This window comes from Ranitomeya variabilis, chromosome 6 (genome assembly GCF_051348905.1).
Source record: "Ranitomeya variabilis isolate aRanVar5 chromosome 6, aRanVar5.hap1, whole genome shotgun sequence".
Lineage (NCBI taxonomy): Eukaryota > Metazoa > Chordata > Amphibia > Anura > Dendrobatidae > Ranitomeya > Ranitomeya variabilis.
Window position 1 is genome coordinate 169,792,633 of NC_135237.1, and position 25,333 is coordinate 169,817,965.

The 25,333-nt window shown below is 41.4% G+C and overlaps 1 protein-coding gene across 4 annotated transcripts in view; it reads right to left on the minus strand.

Moving 5' to 3' along the window:
* AOAH (acyloxyacyl hydrolase) overlaps window positions 1-25,333 on the minus strand; it is a 310,271-nt gene that overhangs the window by 69,404 nt on the left and 215,534 nt on the right. For 2 of the 4 annotated variants that reach the window (XM_077269242.1, XM_077269240.1), the window contains one exon: window positions 16,353-16,628. The exons of 1 other annotated variant lie outside the window; for it this stretch is intronic. In XM_077269242.1, coding sequence (XP_077125357.1) covers window positions 16,500-16,628 — 129 coding nt within the window. In that variant the 3' untranslated portion in view covers window positions 16,353-16,499. Of the gene's footprint in view, window positions 1-15,487; window positions 16,629-25,333 lie in introns of those variants that run through there. One more of the 4 variants, XM_077269239.1, reaches the window with a different exon arrangement.

Below are 25,333 nucleotides of genomic sequence, written 5' to 3' on the forward strand. Positions count from 1 at the left end.
GTGTACAACAATATTTGGGGTCCATTTTCTCCTGTTATCCTTGTGAGAAAAAAAAAAGGAGTCTAAAGTTAAAAAATTTTGTGAAAAAAAAAGTTTAATGTTAATTTCTTCCTTCCACATTGCTTCATTTTCTGTGAAGCACCTGAAAAGTTAATGAACTTCTTTAATGTGGTTTTGAGCACCTTGAGGGTGCAGTTTTTAGAATGGTGTCACTTTTGGGTATTTTCTGTCTTATAGACCCCACAAAGTCTCTTTAAATGTGATGTGGTTCTTATTAAAAGAAGAAAAAATGGTTTTGTAAATTTTGTTGGAAAAATGAGAGATTATTCATCAACTTTTAACCCTTCTAGTTTCCTAACAAAAAAATGTTTCAGATGTAAGTTGTGGGAAATCTTAGTTAATAAATATTTTGTGCGACATAACTCTGATTTAAGGGCATAAAAAATAATTTTTTAAATTGCAAAATCTTTGCCAAATTTCCTATTTTATGACCATTAAAAGCAAGTCATATCGAACAAATTTTACCACTATTGTGAAGTACAATATGTCACGAGAAAACAGTCTCAAAATCACTAGGATCCGTTGAAGTGTTCCAGAGTTATTACCTCATAAAGTGACAGACTAGGAAGCAAACAAAAGCGCAATAGGGTTTTATCCGAGAAAATAAAGAATATATAAATAAGGTTATGCTAACCTGGAATAATTGTGTCTCACAAATACCTATTCTGCAGCACAACAATTTTTAGCGTGAAAGGAGTTCTGAAAGTGCTCTGATCTCAAAATCTTTTGTCTATCTGGGATTACATGAAGAGATGGAAGGATTTGCATAATCAATCATAACAAAAGATATATCAAGGGTTACAAACCAATATCATATGAAATCCCTATACAAAAATACTTTATTGATTAACCCCTTTACCCCCAAGGGAGGTTTGCACGTTAATGAACCGGCCAATTTTTACAATTCTGACCACTGTTCCTTTAAGAGGTTATAACTCTGGAACGTTTCAACGGATCTTGATGATTCTGACACTGTTTTCTCAAGACATATTGTACTTCATGATAGTTGTAAAATTTCTTTGATATTACCTGCGTTTATTTGTGAACAAAACGTAAATTTGGCGAAAATTTAGAAAATTTCGCAATTTTCCAAATTTGAATTTTTATGCCCTTAAATCGCAGAGATATATTACACAAAATACTTAATAAGTAACATTTCAAACATGTCTACTTTACATCACCACAATTTTGGAAACAATTTTTTTTTTTTTTGTTATGGAGTTACAAGGGTTAAAAGTTGACCAGCAATTTCTCATTTTTACAACACCATTTTTTTTTAGGGACCACATCACATTTGAAGTCACTTTGAGGAGTCTATATGATAGAAAATACCCAAGTGTAACACCATTCTAAAAACTGCACCCCTCAAGGTGCTCAAAACCACATTCAAGAAGTTTATTAACCCTTCAGGTGTTTCACAGGAATTTTTGGAATGTTTAACAAAAAAATGAACATTTAACTTTTCTTCAGAAAAAATTTACTTCAGGTCCAATTTGTTTTATTTTGCCAAGGGTAAAAGGAGAAAATGGACCTCAAATGTTATGCAATTTGTCCTGCGTACGCTGATACCCCATATGTGGGGGTAAACCACTGCTTGGGCGCATGACAGAGCTCGGAAGGGAAGGAGCGCCATTTGACTTTTCAATGCAAAATTGACTAGAATTGAGATAGGACGCCATGTCGCGTTTGGAGAGCCCCTGATGTGCCTAAACATTGAAACCCCCCACAAGTGACACCATTTTGGAAAGTAGACCCCCAAAGGAACTTAGCTAGATGTGTGGTGAGCACTTTGACCCACCAAGTGCTTCACAGAAGTTTATAATGTAGAGCCGTAAAAATAAAAAATCATATTTTTTCACAAAAATGATCTTTTTGCCCCCAATTGTTTACTTTCCCAAGGGTAACAGAAGAAATTGGACCCCAAAAGTTGTGCAATTTGTCCTGAGTATGCTGATACCCCATATGTGGGGGTAAACCACTGTTTGGGCACATGGCAGAGCTCGGAAGGGAAGGAGGACTGTTTGACTTTTCAATGCAAAATTGGCTGGAATTGAGATCGGATGCCATGTCGCGTTTAGAGAGCCCCTGATGTGCCTAAACAGTGGAAACCCCCCAATTCTAACTGAAACCCTAATCCAAACACACCTCTAACCCTAATCCCAACCCTAACCATAACCCTAACCACATCCCTAACCCAAACACGCCCCTAACCCTAATTCCAACCATACCCCTAACCCCAACACACCCCTAACCCTAATCCCAACCCTAACCATACTCCTAACTCCAACACACCTCTAACCCTTATCCCAACCATAACCCTAACCACACCCCTAACCCCGACACACCACTAACCCTAATCCCAACTGTAAATGTAATCCAAACCCTATCCCTAACTTTAGCCCCATCCCTAACTTTAGCCCCAACCATAAAACTAACTTTAGCCCTCAACCCTAACCCTAACTTTAGCCCCAACCCTAACCCTAACCCTAGCCCCAATCCTATCCCCAACCCTAACTTTAGCCCCAACCCTAACTCTAACTTTAGCTCCAACCCTAACCCTGATGGGAAAATGGAGGAAATAATTACATTTTTTTGTTTTATTATTTTTCTCTAACTAAGGGGTGAATGAAGCGGGGTTTGATTTACTATTTATAGCGGGGTTTATAGCGTTTTTTTATGATTGGCAGCTGTCACACTAAAAGACGGTTTTTATTGCAAAAAATTGTTTTTGTGTCTCCACATTTTGAGAGCTATAATTTTTCCATATTTTGGTTCACAGAGTCATGTGAGGTCTTGTTTTTTGCGGAACGAGTTGATGTTTTTATTGGTAACATTTTCGGGCACGTGACATTTTTTGATCACTTTTTATTCCGATTTTTGTGAGGCAGAATGACCAAAAACCAGCAATTCATTAAATTCTTCTGGGGGGGCGGCATTTATACCGTTCCACGTTTGGTAAAATTGATAAGGCAGTTTTATTTTTCGGGTCAGTACGATTACAGCGATACCTCATTTATATTTTTTTATGTTTTTTCGCTTTTATACGATAAAAACTATTTTATATAAAAAATAATTATTTTTGCATCGCTTTATTCTGAGGACTATACCTTTTGTATTTTTTTGCTGATGACGCTGTCTGGCAGCTCGTTTTTTGTGGGACAAGATGATGTTTTCAGCGGTACCATTTTTTTAATATCCCTCCTTTTCATTGCGTGTTATTCCATATTTTGATCAGCGGTGTTGTTTTTTGCCTTTATTTTTTTTTTACGGTGTTCACTGAAAGGGTTAACTAGTGGGACAGTTTTTTTTATTATTTAAAGAAATGTATTTATTGGAACAATATACAGGTATATATTTTTTTCTTTATTTAGGATTATTATTTTCTTTTTTTTTTACACATGTAAATATTTTTTTTAAACTTTTTTATTTTGTCCCAGTGGGGACATGACTATATAGTGTCAGATCTCTGATCTGACACTGCAGTGCACTGTGTCAGATCAGCGATCTGACAGGCACTGCAGGGAGGCTTGCTTGCGCCTGCACTGAGCAGGCGCTTGCAAGCCACCTATTATACAACCAAAAAGCTACTTGAAATAATTAAAGGAGAATCATATAAAATTTTAAATATTTTATTTAACACCAATAGAGCAATACACAAGTGGCTTGCAAGCCACCTCCCTGCAGGACCCAGAAGGAGCCCCATGGCCATTTTGGATCCCAGGCCTGTAGGGAGGAGGATGGAGGAGACGCTTGGAGCAACGCCATCACATTGCGTTGTTCCGAGGGTCTCAAGGAAGCATGCAGGGAGCCGCCTCCCTGCGCGATGCTACCCTATGCCGCCGGAACACTGCGATCATGTTTGATCCCAGTGTTCCGGGGGTTAATGTGCCAGGAGCGGTCCGTCAGCTGTGCCGGATGTCAGCTGCGATTGTCTGCTGACACCCGGCCCAGATCGGCCGCGCTCCCCCGTGACCGCAGCTGATCGGTGATGACGTACTATCCCGTCAGTGATCATACGGGCCCATACCACCTCAACGAGATAGTACGTCATATGTCAGAAAGGGGTTAAAAGGACCATAATAGGGTCCACACCAAAAAGTGATCAAATACCAAACAGAAAAGTGCTCAAAAAAGTCCAATACTTGTTGGGGTGATCTATGAGTCCCTAAGTGTGTTGCTTATGCTGCGGAGGTTGGCACCCTAGGGGAAAGCGTATTGGCGCCCACGTTCCACGATGACTGACCCTAGGGGCCCTATTGTACCCTGCAGCCACTAGGGAATCCCTCTAACCAGATTCTGGAGGGACCCCTAACAATAGACATAGACAGAACTATGCTAAGGAGACTCCAGACTCCCAACTCTTAAAAACAAAACTGAACACATACCTGTAGGGCAGACAGTGGTATCAGGGTGAATAATCCGTATATAATCTGATGAACAAGCCTTTTCCAGACCAACCTATTGGTGTTGGTGGGGATCAAATCCACCACACCAATATACCATATGATACATTATCCCCCGCAATGGTTTATTCGTGTCTCTTAATATTTAACAGTTCATAGTCTGGCATAGTATTTCGATAGCCTCATATGTACACAGGGGGAGAGCATTCAATCCACTTCCCTCCTGTGTGCCAGCCCCTCACATGTGGTGTTTTGAATGCGGGCTGCTTTCCAGGAACACGCATAGAGGCTGTAGACAACTGCATGTCCTGGGTAAAAGCCGCCATCCAGCCCGAGACGTCTGGCAGCATGGAGGAGCTTGTGAAGCATCACATCCAGGTACAGAAGCAACACCAGCTCGCCAGTCAAAAGGAGAAATTGCTGTAACAGGAGACGAATAAGCTTTTAGCACATCAGCTTCATCAGCAGCAGGAGGCGCTAACACGGCAAATGGAGCACCTCGCAGCAGTGGTTCATGTGAGGCCGGCAGTCGCCTCTCCATCCCCAGGTGATGACTACTATGTCTGGAAAACAATAAGACGAGTCATGCAGAAAATGACCCTGGTGGATAATGTGGAAGCCTTTTTGACTGTTTTCGAGAGGGTGGCTGAACAGGAGAAACTTCCGCCAAAGCAGTGGACGTAGGTGTTGGCACAATATCTGTCGGGGGAACCTCAAAAGGCATATTATGACTTACCTTTCCACAATGCCAAAGAACAAGCCAAATTAAAAACTGAAATCCTGGCATGCCTGGGTGTAACAATGTCTGTGAGAGCTCAGCGAGTCCACCGCTGGACGTATGCTGGCGACAAACCCCCTCAATCACAAATGTTCGATTTGTTGCACCTGGTCCAAAAGTGGCTTCAGCCAGAGACTTCTGCTCCTGCCCAGATGGTCGAGCGTGTGGTGATGGACAGGTTCATCCACTTCCTTCCCAGGCAAATACAGACTTGGGTTGCCCAGGGTGACCATCGGAATGCGGACAACCTGGTTGGCGTGGTTAAGATATACCAGGTTATTGAGAAATCCCTCAGGAAACCAGAAGTCACTACATCCCCGTACTGGGATACCCAAAGGGGGGCGGGCTCACCATGGTGGGTGGCTAGACTCACAAATGGGGAGCATCCCAGTGCTGCTGAGTGGTCCCCTAAGGCTCTTATGAAGGATGTGGTCTGTTGGCAGTGTCACAATCCTGGACACGTAGCCGCCTGATGTCATATGTCCCCAGAACCATGGACTGCAGCCTAGGCAGGCGCTCCTCCTATTATACCTATCCGGCCTGCAGGGTGGACTGTCAACCCAGCAAGGGCCACAGTCGTGTACTGTGTCGGTCAATAGGGTAATGGTTCTTGGACTTTTGGACTCTGGTAGTCTGGTAACCCTAATCAGTGCTACGCTGCCCCACCAGTTAATCCCTAACAAGTTTGGGGGCGTCTGCAGGCTAATGACCTGGTGGAGCTCTTCAATAAGGCCTTGAAGGCCATGCTCAAGAGGGTCTTTGAGAAAGACAGTCGAGACTGGGACTATCTGCTTCCATTTCTGCTATTTTTCTATCAGAGAAGTCCCTCAAGCCTCCACTGGCTTCTCACCATTCGAGCGCCTGTACGGTCGACATCTGCGAGGGCTCCTGAACATCGCAAGGAAACCTGGGAAGCCAAGGTCATATCGCACTGTAGTGTCAGTGAGCATGTCGCCCAGTTGCAGGAGAGGATTGCGCACGTGATGCCTATCGTAAAGAAGCATCTTCTCCAGGTACAGGAGGCACAGGCGAGGGTATACAACCAATCAGCGAAGCTAAGCAATTCTAGCCCAGGGACCGCATGCTAGTGCTTATCCCCATGGTGGAAAGCAAGTTCTTGGCCAAGTGGCAAGGCCCATACGAGGTCATGTAAAAACTCGGTAACGTGAATTACAATGTACGCCAGCCGATCGCAGGAAGCCACACCAGGTGTACCATGGGAACTTGCTCAAACCATCATGAGAAATTGCTGGAAGCTCCTTGCCTGGGGGCCTGTCCTGAAGCCAAGGTAGAGGAGATCACTATTGCTGAGACACTAACGCTGGCCCAGAAGCATCAGTGTCGAGAACTGCTTCAGCAGAACCGTGATCTGTTCTCGGAGTTGCCAGGGCCTACAAAGGTCATTGAACACGAAGTGTCAACAGAGTCGCATGTAAGGGTGAACCTCAAGCCTTATAGAATCCCCAAAGCACACTGGGAGATAATCTCAAAGGAGGCAAAGAGAATGCTGGACTTCGGGGTGATAGAGGGGTCAAAAAGTGGATGATTGAGTCCCATCGCCCTTGTGCCAAAGCCTGTTGGCAAGTAGCGGTTTTGTAATGACTACCACAGGCTCAATAAGATGTCCAGTTTTTATGCGTATCCAATGCCCCGCTTGGACTAACTCACTGAGAAACTGAGGTCCGCAAGGTACATCACAAGCCTCAACCTAACGAAGGGGTACTGGCAGATCCCCATGTCCCAGAGCACCAAGGAGAAGACAGCCTTCTCGATGTCAGATGGGTGTTTTCAGTACACCAGAATGCCCTTAGGACTGCAGGGGGCCCCAGCCACTTTCCACAGGATGATGGATCGAATCTTGGCTCCACATAAGAAATATGCTGCAGCCTACTTGGATGACATTGTCATCTTCCGCCCTGACTGGAGTACTCATCTGCCAAAGTGTAGTGTGAACATAAACATGGATATTTTGAGTCCATATTGAAACATACAGAATGCATTCAGACCATGACAGAGCAGCAATGCTGGTCATACATTTACAGACAGACAATAGTCACACAATCTTGAGAACAGTTTACTTATTGTCTGAAAGCTTTTACCTCACAAATAGTTCTATGTTTCTCTATGTTTGTTATTTGTTATTGTAAAACATGGAGGTTTATTTAACCTCTGTCTGTTGTGGACTTATCTAATTGAGAGCTTTTCATTTGTGTGGGTTTATTGCCCATCGTCTGATGTTTGCCTGGTATCTCTGATTCATCTTATCCAGAAAGCTGGCCACTAGAGGTCGATGCTGGAATCAGAGTTACACATAGTGTAAATCACTACATAAGGCCAGAGAAACAACACTAAAACAGAAGCAGAAAGTTGGGTACCTGTACTTATATGTGTACAGTGTTGTCATACCTGCATAAGTGGGGATGCCAGTGCAGTGTTGTGAATTTCCCAGGGGTTCTCTGTCTTGGTGTTGCTTCTCTGATATTCCAGACAGATGATGTTTAAAAGCTCCTTGGTGATGAAGTGAGTATATGTGCTTAATCTTTATATGTACTTAATCATTATATGTATTTAATCTTTTTATGTACTTAACCTTTGTATGTTAAAATATACAAAAGTGTACGCAATCACACTATTCCTTTAATTTTCTTTGAAAGAAAATTGAGTTATATCGCAAGTAGTAGCCTTCTTTAAAGCCGTATCCAAACCTTAGTGTTAAAAACTTGGCAATACACAAAGGTACTGGCAATCCTCGATGCATTGAGGAAAGCTGGATTCACCATAAGTCAAAGAAGTGTGCCATAGGAAAGGAAGAAGGCCAGTTACTTAGGCTACATAGTCGGGAGAGGCGAAATCAAGCCTCAGTTAAATAAAATAGAGGCAATTTAGAAGTGGCCAGAAATGCTCTCCCAGAAGCAAGTGAGGGTGTTTCTTGGGATTGTAGGGTATTACCGGCGATTTATCCCAAATTTCGCCGTAATTGCTGCACTGTTAATGGATCTCCTTATGGGCACCAAGTCGATGATGGTGAAATGGACTCCTGACACAGAGATGGCATTTCAAGAAATTAAGCAGGGTCCGTGCAAGCATCCGGTTCTGGTCGCACCAGACTTTAGCAAATAGTTTGTGGTCCAGACTGATGCTTCAGCAGTCGGGTTAGGAACCATACTGTCTCAGGAAATAAATGGAGAAGAGCATCCCATCCTGCATCTGAGCCGGAAACTGTCTTCTTGCGAGAAGAACTACGCAATTGTTAAGATTGGAGTGCTTAGCCATAAAGTGGGCCATGGACACACTGAAGTATTACCTTCTAGGCCATAGGTTAAAGCTAGTGTTGAACCATGCTCCTCTGAGATGGTTAAAAGAGAAGAATGGTAAGAACACCCGGGTGACTAGGTGGTTCTTAGCCCTTCAAAACTTCAGTTTCCATGTAGAGCATAGGCCAGGGAAGTTACATGGTAACATGAATGCTCTCTCCCGAATTCCCTCTATAGTGTCTGAAGGTGCCAAAACTCCCGGCTTTGGGTAGAGGTGGGGAATATGTGACAGGGTCACTGGCACAGTGTATGAGGGGAGATATGTGTCACTGCTCATATTGGCATCAGTGATGTGAAACCAGGATATTTTTCATCCGGCACACTACTTGTCGAGAGGGTTAATTTAAATTTGTATACATGGGCTGGTTTTATGTGGGCACTCATGGAGTGAGTGGGAAGGTGCTCACCATATCTCCACCTGCAGAGCTGACTTTGGCATGTGCATTGACAGGACCTGTGATGATGTCACAGTCAGGTGATCATATGGTCTGACTTAAAAAGCTGGCCTTGAGAGTCAGTGGGGGTTGTGTCTTGGGAGAGGAGGAACTCCCACAGGGCTCTAGGAGGAGCTAAAGATGTTGTGTGCTACCTGAGGTTGAATCCTGCAGGGAAAGGACTCTTTTGGACTGTATCTCTGTTTTTTTTTACCATTACGAAAGAAAGGCTCTGCTTATGTAGCGGAACCCTGCTAAGGTTTTATGCTGTCCATAATAAAACCAGCAGGTGATCTATTACCAAAACCTTTCCTATGTTTACTTTGTGAAGCAGCTGAGTGTGTCAACCCCTCACAATGTATGTATGTATATATATATGTGTATATATATATATATATATATATATATATATATATATATATATATATACACTACCGTTCAAAAATTTGGGGTCACTTAGAAATTTCCTTATTTTTGAAAGAAAAACAATTTTTTTCCAATGAAGCTAACATTAAATGATTCAGAAATACACTCTATACATTGTTAATGTGGTAAGTGACTATTCTAACTGCAAATGTCTGGTTTGTAATGCAATATCTTCATAGGTGTATAGAGGTCCATTTCCAACAACCATCACCCCAGTGTTCTTATGGTACTTTGTGCTTGCTAACTGTGTAAGAAGGCTAATGGATGGTTAGAATACCCTTGAAAACCCTTGTGCAAGTATGTTAGCACAGCTGAAAACAGTTTGGCTAATGAGAGAACCTATAAACCTGACCTTCCTTTGAGCTAGTTGAGAATCTGGAGCATTACATTTGTTGGTTCCATTAAACTCTCAAAATGGCCAGAAAATAAGAACTTTCATGTGAAACTCGACAGTCTATTCTTGTTCTTAGAAATGAAGGCTATTCCATGCGAGAAATTGCCAAGAAACTGAAGATTTCCTACAACGGTGTGAACTACTCCCTTCAGAGGAGAGCACAAACAGGCTCTAACCAGAGTAGAAAGAGAAGTGGGAGGCCCCGCTGGACAACTGAGCAACAAGACAAGTACATTAGAGTCTTGTTGTTTGAGAAATCGACGCCTCACAGGACATCAACTGGCTGCTTCATTAAATAGTACATGCAAAACGCCAGTGTCAACGTCTATAGTGAAGAGGCGACTCCGGGTGGCAAAGAAAATGCCATATCTGAGACTGGCTAATAAAAGGAAAAGATTAATATGGGCAAAAGAACACAGACTTTGGACAGAGGAAGATTGGAAAAAAAGTGTTATGGACAGACAAATCCAAGTTTGAGGTGTTTGGATCACACAGAAGAACATTTGTGAGACGCAGAATAACTGAAAAGATGCTGGAAGAGTGTCTGACAACATCTGTCAAGCATGGTGGAGGTAATGTGAAGGTCTGGGGTTGCTTTGGTGCTGGTAAAGTGGGAGATTTGTACAAGGTAAAAGGGATATTGAATAAGGAAGGCTATCAATCCATTTTGCAACGCCATGCCATACCCTGTGGACAGCACTTGATTGGAGCCAATTTCATCCTACAACAGGACAATGACCCAAAGCACACCTCCAAATTATGCAAGATCTATTTAGGGAAGAATCAGGCAGCTGGTATTCTATCTGTAGTGGAGTGGCCAGCGCAGTCACCAGATCTCAACCCCATTGAGCTGTTGTGGGAGCAGCTTGACCGTATGGTACGCAAAAAGTGCCCATCAAGCCAAACCAACTTGTGGGAGGGGTTTCTGGAAGCATGGGGTGAAATTTCTCCAGATTACCTCAGCAAAGCAAATTAACTGCTAGGATGCCAAAGGTCTGCAATGCTGCAATGCTGGAAAACACAAAATTGTCTGGGTGACCCTAAACGTTTGAATGTTAGGGTGTATATATATATATATATATATATATATATATATATATATATATATATATATATATACACACATATATACACTGCTGAAAAAAATAAAGGGAACACTAAAGTCCCACATTCTAGATGTCACTGAATGAAATATTCCAGTTGTAAATCTTTATTTCTTACATAGTGGAATGTGTTGAGAACAATAAAACCTCAAAATTATCAACGTAAATCACAACTAATATCCTACGGAGGTCTGGAGTTGGAATGATGTTCAAAATCAAAGTGGAAAATGAAGTTACAGGCTGATCCAACTTCAGTGAAAATGCCTCAAGACAAGGTAATGATGCTCAGTAGTGTGTGTGGCCTCCACATGCCTGTATGACCTCACTACAATGCCTGGGCGTGCTCCTGATGAGGCAGCAGATGGTCTCCTGAGGGATCTCCTCCCAGACCTGGACTAAAGCATCCTCCAACTCCTGCACAGTCTGTGGTGCAATGTGACGTTGGTGGATAGTGCGAGACATGATGTCTCAGATGTGTTCAATCGGATTCAGGTCTGGGGAATGGGTGGGCCATTCCATAGCTTCAATGCCTTCATCTTGCAGGAACTGCTGACACACTCCAGCCACATGAGGTCTGGCATTGTCCTGTATTAGGAGGAATCCAGGGTCAACTGCACCTGCATATGGTCTCACAAGGGGTCTGAGGATCTCATCTCGGTACCTAATGGCAGTCAGGCTACCTCTGGGGAGCACATGGAGGGCTGTGCGGCCCTCCAAAGAAATGCCACCCCACACTATTACTGACCCATTGCCAAACCGGTCATGCTAAAGGATGTTGAGGCAGCAGATCACTCTCCACAGCGTCTCCAGACTCTGTCACGTCTGTCACATGTGCTCAGTGTGAACCTGCTTTCATTTGTGAAGAGCACAGGGTGTCAGTGGCGAATTTGCCAATCCTGGTGTTCTGTGGCAAATGCCAAGTGTCCTGCACGGTGTTGGGCTGTGAGCACAACCCCCATCTGTGGACGTCGGGCACTCAGACCATCCTCATGGAGTCGGTTTCTAACCGTTTGTGCGGACACATGCAGATTTGTGGCCTGCTGGAGGTCATTTTGCACAGCTCTGGCAGTGCTCCTCCTTGCACAAAGGCTGAGGTAGTGGTCCTGCTGCTGGGTTGTTGCCCTCCTACGGCCCTCTCCACATCTCCTGGTGTACTGGCCTGTCACCTGGTAGCACCCCCAGCCTCTGGACACTACGCTGACAGACACCGCAAACCTTCTTGCCACAGCTCATATTGATGTGCCATCCTGGATGAGCTGCACTACTTGAGCCACTTGTGTGGGTTGTAGAGTCCGTCTCATGCTACCACGAGTGTGAAAGCCTAACCAGCACTCAAAAGTGACCAAAACATAAGCCAGAAAGCATTGGTACTGAGAGGTGCTACTGGTTTGTGGTCCCCCACCTGCAAACCACTCCTTTATTGAATGTGTCTTGATAATTGCCAATAATTTCCAACTGTTGTCTATTCCATTTGCACAACAGCATGTGAAATTGATTGTCAAACAGTGTTGCTTCCTAAGTGGACAGTTTGATTTCACAGAAGTTTGATTTGCTTGGAGTTATATACTGTTGTTTAAGTGTTCACTTTATTTTTTGAGCAGTGTATATACACATAAATACGACATCATTGGTTTTAGCATGTCTGGTACTCGAAAATGGGGAAAAAATTCCAAGTGCGGTGAAATTGCAAACAAAGTGCAATCCCAAACTTGTTTTTTGTTTGGCTTTTTTGCTAGATTCACTAAATGCTAAAACTGACCTGCCATTATGATTCTCCAGGTCATTATGAGTTCATAGACACCAAACATGTCTAGGTTCTTTTTTATCTAAGTGGTGAAAAAAATTCCAAAGTTTGCCAAAAAAAAAAAAAATTGTGCAATTTTCCGATACCCGTAGTGTCTCCATTTTTCTTTATCTGGGGTTGGGTGAGGGCTTATATTTTGTGCACTGAGCTAACGTTTTGAATGATGTCACTTTTGTGCAGATACGTTCTTTTAATCGCCCGTAATTGCATTTTAATGCAATGTCGCCTCGACCAAAAAAAGTAATTCTGGCATTTTGATTTTTTTCTCGCTATGACGCTTAGCGATCAGGTTAAACCTTTTTCTTATTGCTAGATCGGGCAATTCTTAACGCGGCGATACCAAATATGTTTATGTTTGATTTTATTTTTATTGTTTTATTTTGAATAAGGTGAAAGGGGGGTAATTTGAACTTTTATTTTTTTCATATTTTGAAACACTTTTTTTACAACTCGATTGTCTCTGCTACATAGAGGTGATGCTCAGATCACCTCTATGTAGTAGAATTACAGCATTGCTATGAGCGCCGACCACAGGGTAGCACTCACAGCAATCTGACATCAACAACCATAGAGGTCTCAAGGAGACCTCTGGTTGTCATGCCGATGCGCCGCTGACCCCCGATCACGTGACGGGGTCAGCGGTGCCCATATTTCCGGCCTGATGGCCAGAAGCACTTGTTAAATGCCGCTGTCAGAGTTTGACAGCGGCATTTAACTAGTTAATCACGATCTGCCCACGCCTATTGCGGGCACATGTCAGCTGTTGAAAACAGCTGACATGTCGCAGCTTTGAGCTGGGCTCACCGCCGGAGCCCACCTCAAAGTGGGGCTTCTGACGTCGGACGTACTATCCCGTCCAACGTCAGAAAGGGGTTAAATATGAGTGTCTGAGCAAAGGGTCTGAATACTTATGACCATGTGATATTTCAGTTTTTCTTTTTTATTAAATTTGCAAAAATGTCTACATTTCTGTTTTTTTCAGTCAAGATGGGGTGCAGAGTGTACACTAATGTGAAAAAAATGAACTTTTTTGAATTTACCAAATGACTGCAATGAAACAAAGAGTGAAAAATTTAAATGGGTCTCTGAATACTTTCCGTACCCACTGTATATATAGGTAGTAGTCATATGCGGTACATACTTTTGTTATCTATGGAATTTCCTTCTTATATAGGTTTTCTGTTTTCTTCTCCTTTGAAAGATAAACTTGTCATTCTAGCCTAGAATCTTTCATCTTTGGAACAAACTGAGGTTTGCCACATAGTTGACTGCATTTGCCTCCATATTTTAAACCAAAAGCCCTTCATTACAGTGCAGTTTATTTTTACACTTAAAAACTAGTGCAATAAAGTTTGAGATGTGTTTCTTAGAACATACAAAAAAAGATTAATAAAAGTGACAGTGGAAAAAATGCAAATTGTAACTTTTCAAACGTGTGTTGCGTGAGCTGTATAAAAAATTGAATCAAAATACTCACTACCTCACTAGATAAGTGAGAGTAAAATTATATAAAAAAAGTCATTTATGAGGGTTTTCTGTTCTTCTTGAACCTCATCTGCTCTGCACATTTGACAATTTACTTCAAATAGAGCCAAAATTGTGCTCCAATATTCAAGTAATGATCCTTTATTTCCGAGCCCCGCCATTTGTTCAAAAATAACTTTTTGTCTACATTTTGGGTATCTCCATGCTCTGAAAGAAGTGGGTAACAAATTGTGTAGTCCACTTTTTTGTGTTGCCTCATGTAAAGTGAAAAATTTTGGGGTTAAAGCAACATTTTCGTTAAAAAAATTGAAATTGTTCATTATGATGACGTAAAACTCTGTGTGGTACTTGTTGGTTCAAAATTGTCACTATACCCCTGGATAAAATCCTTGAGGGGTGTAGTTTCCAAAATGAGGTTGCTTGTGTGGGTTTCTACTGTTTAAGCAGCTTAGAGGCCGTGCAAATGCGACATTGAGCCTGCAATCTATTTCAGAGAAATTTGTGTTGCAAAATTCAAATAGTGCTCCTTACATTTGGAGACATGACGTTTGCCCGAACAGAGGTTTATATTCACATGTATGGTATCATCGCGCTCAGAAGAAAGTGGGTAACAAATTATGGGGTTCATTGTCCCTTTGTAACAGTGAAAAATTTGGGGCTAAAGCAACATTTTAGAGAAATTATTTTAATTCCACTTTGCATTAATTCCTGTGCATCACCTAAAGGGTTAACACTAGTGATGAGTAGATATGGGAGAACCTGTGGATGTTCGGGTCCTGCAGGTTCAGCCAAATATATATATATATACATATATAAAAAAAATTTGGTTGGGTACCGGAACAGTACCCAAACTCGAACCTGAACATCCGTTGTTTCCACTATGTCATCTGCGTGACAGCACTGGAAACACAGACTCTGATCGGTGGTAAGATGTTACATAGATTGCAGTGTGTGAGCCAACAGGTCTGACCGATGGTAAAAAGGTTACTTCCAATCACAGGCCTCGGCTGATGAGACTAAAAGACAAAAAATAATAAAACACCATATTCCCCACCTGTCCAATGATAATCCATTAATCCATTGAACATATGTAAGACGCTGTAAAGAGAGAAAAAAAATCAAAACACCAGAATTGCATTTTTTCAGTCACCACACCTCCCTAAAACAATTCAATAAAAGCAGATCAAAGTGTCATATGTATCAGTAAAACTGTCAGCTCATGACTCAAAAAACAAGCCCTTACAAGCTCAATCATAAAAATAATAAACTCGCCACGGGTCAGAAAATGGTGACAACAAATAAGATTTATTTATTTTTTTTGCAAACTTGTACATTTTTTTACCACTTAAATAAAAAACAATCTATGCAAGTTTGGTATTGTGGTAATTGTACTTATCTGGAAAATCATGTTGTCATATAATTTCTACAATGGGTACCATAAATATAAAACTCAAAAAACTGTGGTGAAATTGCATTGTCACCATTTCATCCCATTTAACATTTAAACCTGTTTTTAAATACATTTTATGTTAAAATAAATGGTGTAATGAAAAACTACAACTTTGCCCACAAAAAACGAGCACACATGTAGCTAGGTCAATGGAATAATAAGAAAAGCTATGGCCCTTAGGAAGAAGGGGAGGATAAAATAAAAGTGCAAAAACTAAAAATTGGCAGGAGAGGCAAGGGGTTGAGATATCTCAGGGCACAAAGGAGTTTACATCAAAATGGTGTAAAATACTCCAAAAATTGAGTGCACACCATCTATTACAAATTCATGAAGCTGAATACTAATAATTTCCATAATGTAAAACTTTCTTAGTTTTATGAATCTGGTGTGTGATTAGGACCAGATTAGAAAATCATGTCTGCTTTCAGACTCATATTGACCACTCTTTGCCATCAGTGAGCGCCAGCTGTGTATACAGCTGACATCCATTTACTATGGCCAGGCTAGGATGTAACGCAAATCTCTACCACTTTCCCACTTACATTCTGCGGTCAACATGGTTGTGGCAACTAATCTGTGTTCCCTCTATTGCCTCACTGGCACCACCTTGACACATTGTCAGGATGCAATTTACAAACCCGTATATTCATCAGGAATAAGGAGCATCGCAAAAAAAATATCAAAAACAACCACTGTTAGAGTGAAGAATCATTATGCTACCATTATGCGTTTGCTTTAGCTGCTATTTTTGCTTTATCATTTTGAGACACAAAGTATTTTTTTACAATGTTCTCAGGGCATCGCAATAAATCTGTATTGTCAGTAATTGGAAACACATAATCCTATTATCAGTGTCCGCCTTGATCTCCAAATCTTTTTAAAATTTCTTGGTTGAAAGGATTCTGTTTTCCAAAAATCTCTGGCTGTTTTTGTAATGTCTCCTCCCATATTAGATCTGCTCCAACAGCTGATGCAATCTAGAACAAAATGGAGAAGATAGAATATTATAGGGTAGGCATACGTATCACATTCATACTATAAAATTTGGGTTGCTGAATCCACACTGAAATTCTGCACATATTCAGTCTTGGCCGAAATTGTTGCCACCCTTGAAATTGTTACAGAAAATGAAGTATTTCTACCAGAGAATTATTGCAATTACACATATTTTGTTATACATGTGTTTATTTCCTTTTGTGTGTATTGGAACAACACAAAAAAACAAAGAAAAAAATACAAATTGGACATAATTTCACACACAACCACAAACATGGGCCAGACAAAATTGTTGGCACACTCAACTTAATATTTTGTTGTACACACTTTGAAATAAATATTTGCAATCAATCACTTCCTATAACTATCAACAAGCTTCTTAGACCTCTGAACTGGAATTTTGGACCACTCTTTTCTCTTGCAAACTGCTACTGGTCTCTCATACTTGAAGAGTGCCTTCTCCCAACAGGAATTTTAATATGTCTCCACAGGTGTTTAATGGAATTTAGATCGGACTAATTGCTGGCCACTTCAAAACTCTCCAGTGCTTTGTTTCCATCCATTTCTGGGTGCTTCTTGAAGTATGTTTGGGGTCATTTTCCTCCTGGAAGACCCATGACCTCAGACACAGACCCAGCTTACTGACACTAAGCACTACATTGTGACCCCAAATCCTTTGGTAATCTTCAGATGCATGATGCTTTGCACACAGTCAAGGCACCCAGTGCTATAAGCAGCAGAACAACCCCCAAACATCTTTGAACCTTCATCATACTTGGCTGCAGGTACTGTGCTCTTTTCTTTGTAGGCCTCATTCTGCTTTCGGCAAACAGTAGAATGATGTGCTTTATCAAAAAGCTCTCTCTTGGTCTCGTCTTTCCACAAGACACTTTCCCAGAAGGATTTTGGCTTACTCACGTACATATTGGCAAACTGCAGTCTAGCTTTTTTATGTCTCTGTGTCACCAGTGGGGTCCTCCTGGGTCTCGTGCCATAGCGTTTCATTTCATTCAAATGTCGACGGATCATTCAGTCAGACACTGATGCACCCTGAGCCTGCAGGACAGCTTCAATTTCATTGTAACTTGATTGGGCTCCTTATCCACCATGCAGTCTATTCTGCATGACAACCTTTCATCAATTTTCTCCTGCCATCCACGTCCATAAGGATTAGCTACAGGGCCATGGGTTATAAACTTCTTGATTGTGTTGCACACCATGGACTGGTTCTCAAATCTTCAGACAGTTCTCTTTCTGTTCTCGATGCATAGTGTGGCATACACAAACACACAATGCAAACTCAACTTCTCCCCTTTTTATCTGGTTTCAGGTGTGATTTTCATATTGCCCACACCTTTTACTGGCCACAGGTGAGTTTGAGCGAGTATCACATGTTTGAAGCAAAGCTGTTTACCCATAATTTTGGAGATGTGCCAACAACTTTGTTGAGCCCATTTCTGGGGTTTTAGGTGAAATTATGTCCAATTTACCTTTTCTCTTCTGTTTTTTTTATATGTATTGTTACAATTAAACAAAAAGGACATAAACGTATAGCAAAACATTTGTTATTGCAATAATTTTCTGGGAGAAATACTTCATTTCCTGGAACAATTTCAAGGGTGCCAACACTTTCGGCTATGGCTATAGTACTTTTTTTTTGGTCACCTGAGAATCTGTAGATCAAATTCTGTTATATAATTTCTTGAGTTCACCGAAGGAGACTATCATTATACCAAATAACTGCATATCCATTTTTTAACTGTCTATAAAAGCTGCAGTTATTACAAACGTGATACATACAGTTGGTCACCCCTGGCCAAAATTACAGTGCTTGTGAACAGTTAAGTCAAAAATGAAATGACCTCTAAAAAATCCAAAGTTAAAGATGAAACATTTCCTTTGTATTTTAGACAAAAAAAATGTTCTAATCTTTTACATTTTAAAAATTACAAAGAGTAAAATGGGCTGATGCAAACGTTTGGGCACCATGCATAGTTAGTACCCTAGTAGCACTGCATTTTGAAAGTGACAGCTTTTAAACGCTTTTTGTAGACAGCCAAGATTCTTTCAATTCTTGCTGGTGGATTTTCATCCATTCAACCTTGGAAAATTCTTCCAGTTCTGTGAGATTCCTGGGTAGGCACTGCTATTTTTAGGTCTAGCCACAGATTTTCAATGATGCTCAGATCAAGGGACTGTGAAGGCCATTGTTAAACCTTCAGCTTGCGCCTTTTGAGGTAGTCTATTGTGGATTTTGAAGTGTGTTTAGGATCATTATCAATTTGTAGAAGCTATCCTCTTCTTAACTTCAGCTTTTTTACTGATGGCATTAGGTTAGTAAGAAGAATTTGTTGAAATTTCATTGAATCCATTCTTCGTTCTACCTGGAAATGTTCCCCATGCCATTGGCTACACACAACATCAAAGCATGATTGATCCACCCCCATGATTAATAGTTGGTGAGATGTTCTTTTCCTGATATTCTTCCATTTTCTCGCCAAACATACCTTTAATCATTATGGCCAATGAGTTTTATTTTAACCTTAACAGTCTGCAGGAATTGTTTCCAAAATGCACCAGGATTGTTTAGATGTTCTTTTGCATACTTCTGATGCTGAATTTTATGGTGAGGTCGTAGGAAAGGTTTTCTTCTGATGACTCTTCCATGAAGGCCATATTTATGCAGGTGTATCTGAAGAACAATGTAACAACTCCAGAGTCTTCTATGTCTTTCTGAATGTTTTTTGCAGTCAGGTGGGAGTTCGGATTTGCCTCTCTAGCTTTCCTATATAAGCAGCTTTCACTGAAATTTTGCTTGGTCTTTCAGATTCTTATCTTGACCTCCACTGTTCCTGTTATTTGCCATTTCCTAATTTCATTTTGAATTGATGAAAGGGCAACTTGAAAACGCTTTGCTATCTTCTTTATAGCCTTCTCCTGCTTTGTGAGCCTTCATCATTTTCATTTTCAGAGTGCGAGGCAGCTGCTTAGAAGTACCCTTGGCTGCTAGTTTTTTGGCGCAAGGTTAGAGGAGGCTAACAAACAGGCAATCCCTGCATGTGTTGCCATTGTCGAAAAACCGCGAGACATGCAGCTGCGGCAACTTGAACATAGTATTCGAGCATGCCAAAAGATACTCTATTAGCACACGAGCGTGCTCGGATAACACCTTATCTAAGCAAGCTCGCTCATCACTAGTTATATGGCCATTTTAAAAAAATTCAAAACAAGACAGTTGAGAATCTTCCCAGGGGTCAAAGTCTCAACAAATTCAACCCAAGGTCAGACCATGCAATACTCCGCTTTTTTGCAATTAATATAAGGGCTAAAACTAAAACACTAAGGACCTATGTTAGCATGTTAAAAGTTCAAGTTTATAACAGTACAATAATAAAAAGACTGAAGCTTTTTCTTTTTAAAAAGAACACAGCAGCAAAGCTAAAGTTTGCAAAAAAAAGTTGCATTTGAACAAACAAAGATTTCGGGAACAATGTCCTATGGGAAAAAAAAAGTGGAGATGTTTGGCAACAATGTTCTGCAACATGTTTGGCAAAAACCAAAGACAGCATATTAGCATAAATACCTCATACCAACTCTCAAGCATGTTGGTGGATGTGGTGATTTTGGCTTGTTTTGTAGCCACAAGACCTGAACAATTTGTAGTCATTGAGTTGACCATGATTTACTCTTTATAGCAAAGTGTTCTAAAGCCAAATGCGAGACCACCTATTCAAAAGCTAAAGTTTGGCCAAAACTGGGTCTTGTAACAGGACAATGAGCCCAAGCACACCAGCATGGCTGAAAAAGAAAAGGTGTTGAAAAGTCTACACTACAATGATTTTAAGAGACGTATAAAAGAGTAATTAATCCAGAATTATGTCAGAGACAGTCATACAGAAAATGATTACCCTACTTCAAATTATTGTGCTTAACCGCTTTTTGACCTATGACATATAGGTACTTCATACGTCACCTCCCTCTCTTTGGTGTGAGCACTGGCGCTGAGCCCGCATCTTTTCAGGTTTTCAGGCACATGTCAGCTGATCTGATCAGCTGTCATGTGCCCCTAACTGCTGTGACTGGAATAGCAATCCACCTGCAGCTGTTAACATGTTAAATGCCACTGTAAATCTCTGACAAAGGCAGTTAACATGGCCGCATTGGAAACACCACGCAAACCCCGCCCTGTCACATGATCGTGGGTTGCCATGGGTTGGCATGACAAGCAGAGGTCTGCAGGAAATCCCCATGCTTGTTGTGAAGAAACCAGATTGTATCTTAATTTCCCAGACAATTTTGCAAACCAAAAGAACTGGCTTTTTATCTGTATATTGGCTTGTGAATTTAAGTGTTTATGTCTGGTGGGTCAAGAAGACAGACTTACCAACTGATATACTATCTAACATACTGTGTAAGGGTACTGTCACACTCTGCAACTTTCCAACGATCACGACCAGCGATACGACCTGGCCGTGAACGTTGGAAAGTCGTTGTGTGGTCGCTGGAGAGCTGTCACACAGACCGCTCTCCAGCGACCAACGATGCCGAAGGCCCCTGGTAACCAGGGTAAACATCGGGTTACTAAGCGCAGGGCCGCGCTTAGTAACCCGATGTTTACCCTGGTTACCATCGTAAAAGTAAAAAAAAAAAAACAGTACATACTCACATTCCGGTGTCCGTCAGGTCCCTTGCAGTCTGCTTCCCGCTCTGACTGAGTGCCGCCGTAAAGTGAAAGCAGATCACAGCGGTGACGTCACCGCTGTGCTCTGCTCTTACATTCCGGCCGGCAGTCAGTCAGAGCGGGAAGCAGACGGCTAGGGACCTGACGGACACCGGAATGTGAGTATGTATGGTTTGTTTTTTTTTACTTTTACGATGGTAACCAGGGTAAACATCGGGTTACTAAGCGCGGCCCTGCACTTAGTAACCCATCGTTGGATCGGTGTCACACACACCGATCCAACGATGACAGCGGGAGATCCAGCAACGAAAGAAAGTTCCAAACGATCTGCTACGACGTACGATTCTCAGCAGGGTCCCTGATCGCTGCTGCGTGTCAGACACAGCGATATCGTATGGATATCACTGGAATGTCACGGATCGTACCGTCGTAGCGACAAAAGTGCCACTGTGAGACAGTACCCTAAGTCTGTAATAGTGACTGTACATAGAGTGTGTTAAGCTTTGTTTATTGATGTGTGCTGATATGCTAATAGTGCTACCTTGATCCCATCACCATTGTTTACCTTATCTTGAAGTTGGACTGAAGGACCCTGGGTAATTCTAAAAATGGCTTACATGCCTTGGGTATAAAAAGACTCAGAGATCACATCCTGGGAGATTGAAGTAACACAGAGCTATCAGCCAGACATTCTGCAAACCACCCGACAAGAGAAAGGACTGCAGCCAATTCATCATGGCACCATCACGAGGGACACTGATCTATGATTCTATAGGAAACAACCCAGGGGTTTTCAGCTCTGCTTGGAAGGACACAGATCTGATCCAGTGACCATCTCTGAACCATGGATATGTTTGGAGAAAGCCAGGTTTGGGACCCGCTGGACACCTGGTTCCATGGAGATGGTCAGATAAACCAGGTGGTGACTCTCGTGTCAACTGGCTTTGGACCTTGTATGGACTCTATGGGCAGTTCTTGGTCATCTCCCTATGCTTGTCGTTACCCCTTCTCTGTGCGTGCATCCACAGATGGAGTAGCGACCCTGGGAGCTCTGACATAACATCTACCATTATCTCGGTGAGTCAGCGGAAGGGTGAGGCCCTGTAATGTGCACCATCTTGGGGTAATTGGTGGGCTTGTTCTGTTTGCTATTGTGTGTTGTGGTTCAATAAAGTATTGCCACACTGTTTTACCTTAACCCTGTGTTGTCTGTGTAGTGTATTGCCCACTGGGAGATAGAGCGGGTGTTCAATGGTATGAGCCGTGGTCCATGCAGTCTTGCTAAAGACAGCCGGGCCAGCAGACGAGAGCACCCACTGACCCCGTTTCTCCACACTTGTCATTGCCGATCTGCTATGAGCGCTGCCCAGTGGCTGGCGTTCATAGTGGATGAGCATTCAAGTCTCCTAAGGAAACCATTGAACAAGTGAAAAGTAATTAAAAAATGTAAACAAATACAAAAGTTCAAATCACCTCACTTTTTCCCCTTTCAAAAATAAACAATAAAAAAGCAAAAATACACATATTTGGTATTGCTGCATTCAGAAACACCTGATCAACCAAAATCTAAAAAGAATTAATCCGATTGGTAAATAAGAGGAAAAATGAAAACGCCATAATTACGTTTTTTTGGTTGCGGCAATATTACAGTAAAATGCAATGACAGGCGATCAAAACATTGTATCTACCAAAACAAAAGCTATCAATAAAAGCATCAGCTTAGCTTGCAAAAAATAAGCCTTCACCTGACCCCAGATCCCAAAAAATGGAGATGCTACAGGTCTTGGAAAATGTTGCCATTTTTTTTTTTTACAAACTTTGGATTTTTTGAGAATCATAATGGCAGGTCAGTTTTAGCATTTAGTGAACATGGTAAGAAACACTTAAAAAACAATTGTAGAATTACTCTTTTTCAGGGCACTATATGGTTAAATAAAAAATGTTGTTCAAAAGTACAACTCGTCCCGCAAAAAACAAGCCCTCACATGGCCATATTGTCGGAAAAGTAAAGTTATGACTCCAGGAAAAAGTGGAGCAAAAAACAAAAGAAGAAAATTCCAAGTTAGTGAAGGGGTTGTTTTTTATGTATCTATTGAGTCACGGAAAATACTCAAATCTTCACACACTGCTTCTGCATTTTGGCTTAGCATTTGGTAAGTGATGACAGTGTAATTTGTCTTGTTGTTTATCTGAGGTTGTATTTACCTAGTTTTAATAATTTCTAAGGACTGAATTTTTTTTAAATCATTTTGTTCTGATACGCAAAAACATAGAATTCAAAGAGGGTGTACTTAGTTATTATGACTGTATATCTGTGAGATAACCTATAACAAGTACTGATTGTAATGACAATAAGAGGAATTCTGTTAGATGCAACAGTCCTTTATTTGGTGGGGGGAGGGAGTGAGGGGGCTCCAATGCAGATTGTGGGCATGGTATGGATTTTTTATACTGGGTGGGTGGGATTTAAAGGAACACTACACCTAGAATTTAATGATTAACTTAAGAAGGGAATGTAGTTGACCACAGTTTTAGTCTGCAGAATTTAATGGATGATCCTAAAACATGCTGTCTTATAGAAATCCTGCTGAAAACATATCTCTTGCTGATCAGTCTCATTTTCAGCTCATGGGTGACTGAAGTTCCACTACCACACTACCACAGACACAGCACATCAGGGAGGTTTCTGCTATAGCCAGTTATTTTCCAATCACACACAGGACAGTGAGCAAGAGGAAAAGCGGGCCATGACTGAGATCATAATACACAGAGGGAAAAAGAAAATCCAGGGCCAAAGAAGAGGAGATTAAAGGGAATCTGAAAGTTGGCTCAACCCTCCTAGGTCTTCTATATTGGCAAGCAGGCCATAGAAAGTCAAATAAAATGATACCTTGATATCCGCAATCCGATATCTTATTCCAGAAAGAAACCTTTTTTCTTATTATGAAAATGAACTGTTAAGATCTATGAGCCGGACACAGATCTCCATAAGAATCAGCCTCCAGACCTTATTTCAAATGAAAGTGGGAATTACCAGTGTGATGTGTGATGACTGACAATCTGTTCTCCTGATCTCACTGCACAATTGTGTGCGACTCCATAGAGTAGAGAAGACATGAATGTGATTAAATACACGTCTTTAGCTTTTGCGCAGATGTGTTTGTAATGAGACAAAGTTCAGCTCTGCTGTACTGTTATTTAAAGTCACACACAACTTTCTAGTGAGATCAATAGAACAGACTGTTAGTCATTACATGTCTCACACTGGTAATGCACCTTCTCATTTAAAATAAGCTTCGGAGGCAGATTTTCATGGAGATCTGTTTTCAGCCCAAACATATTAGCAGCTCAATTAAATATTAAAAAATATCTGGATTTCTCTGGAATAAGACATCGGATTGCAGATATCAAGGTATGATTTTATTCACCATTCTATATCCTGCGTGCCCATATTGGAGGGTTCATCTTAGGCTGGTGTCCCACTTGCAACTGCAATGCGAGAAACTCTCACAAGTCTCCCACCTCAATACCTGGCACTGCCGCCCGCACTCGGGACTAGAGTGTGCTGCTGGATGTATTGCTATGCGGCTGAACGCTCCGGTCCGAACCGCCGGTGACAGTGCCAGGTTTTGAGGCGAGAGACTCGCATTGCAGTTGCAAGTGGGACACCGGCCTTACTGACAGATTCCATGGAAAGACAACAAGACAGCTGATATATGCTTAAATCAAAAACTGTGATCCATGTCACAGTATTGTGTCACTAGGAAATTTTCAATTAGGCCGTGTCCCTATGCTCCCATCAATATCAAAGATGCAGAGAAGCCAGATGTTAACACAAATGAATATCCATCAAAAATATTCTTTATTATACCATAGTAAACAAATTAAACACAATAATTAAAAACAAATGCCTCTTGTGTGATGAACGCTTTCTGATACACACCCTGTTATATAATAATTATTATGCAAGATTGCACTGGTGCATACGAGTATAGACCAATAAAT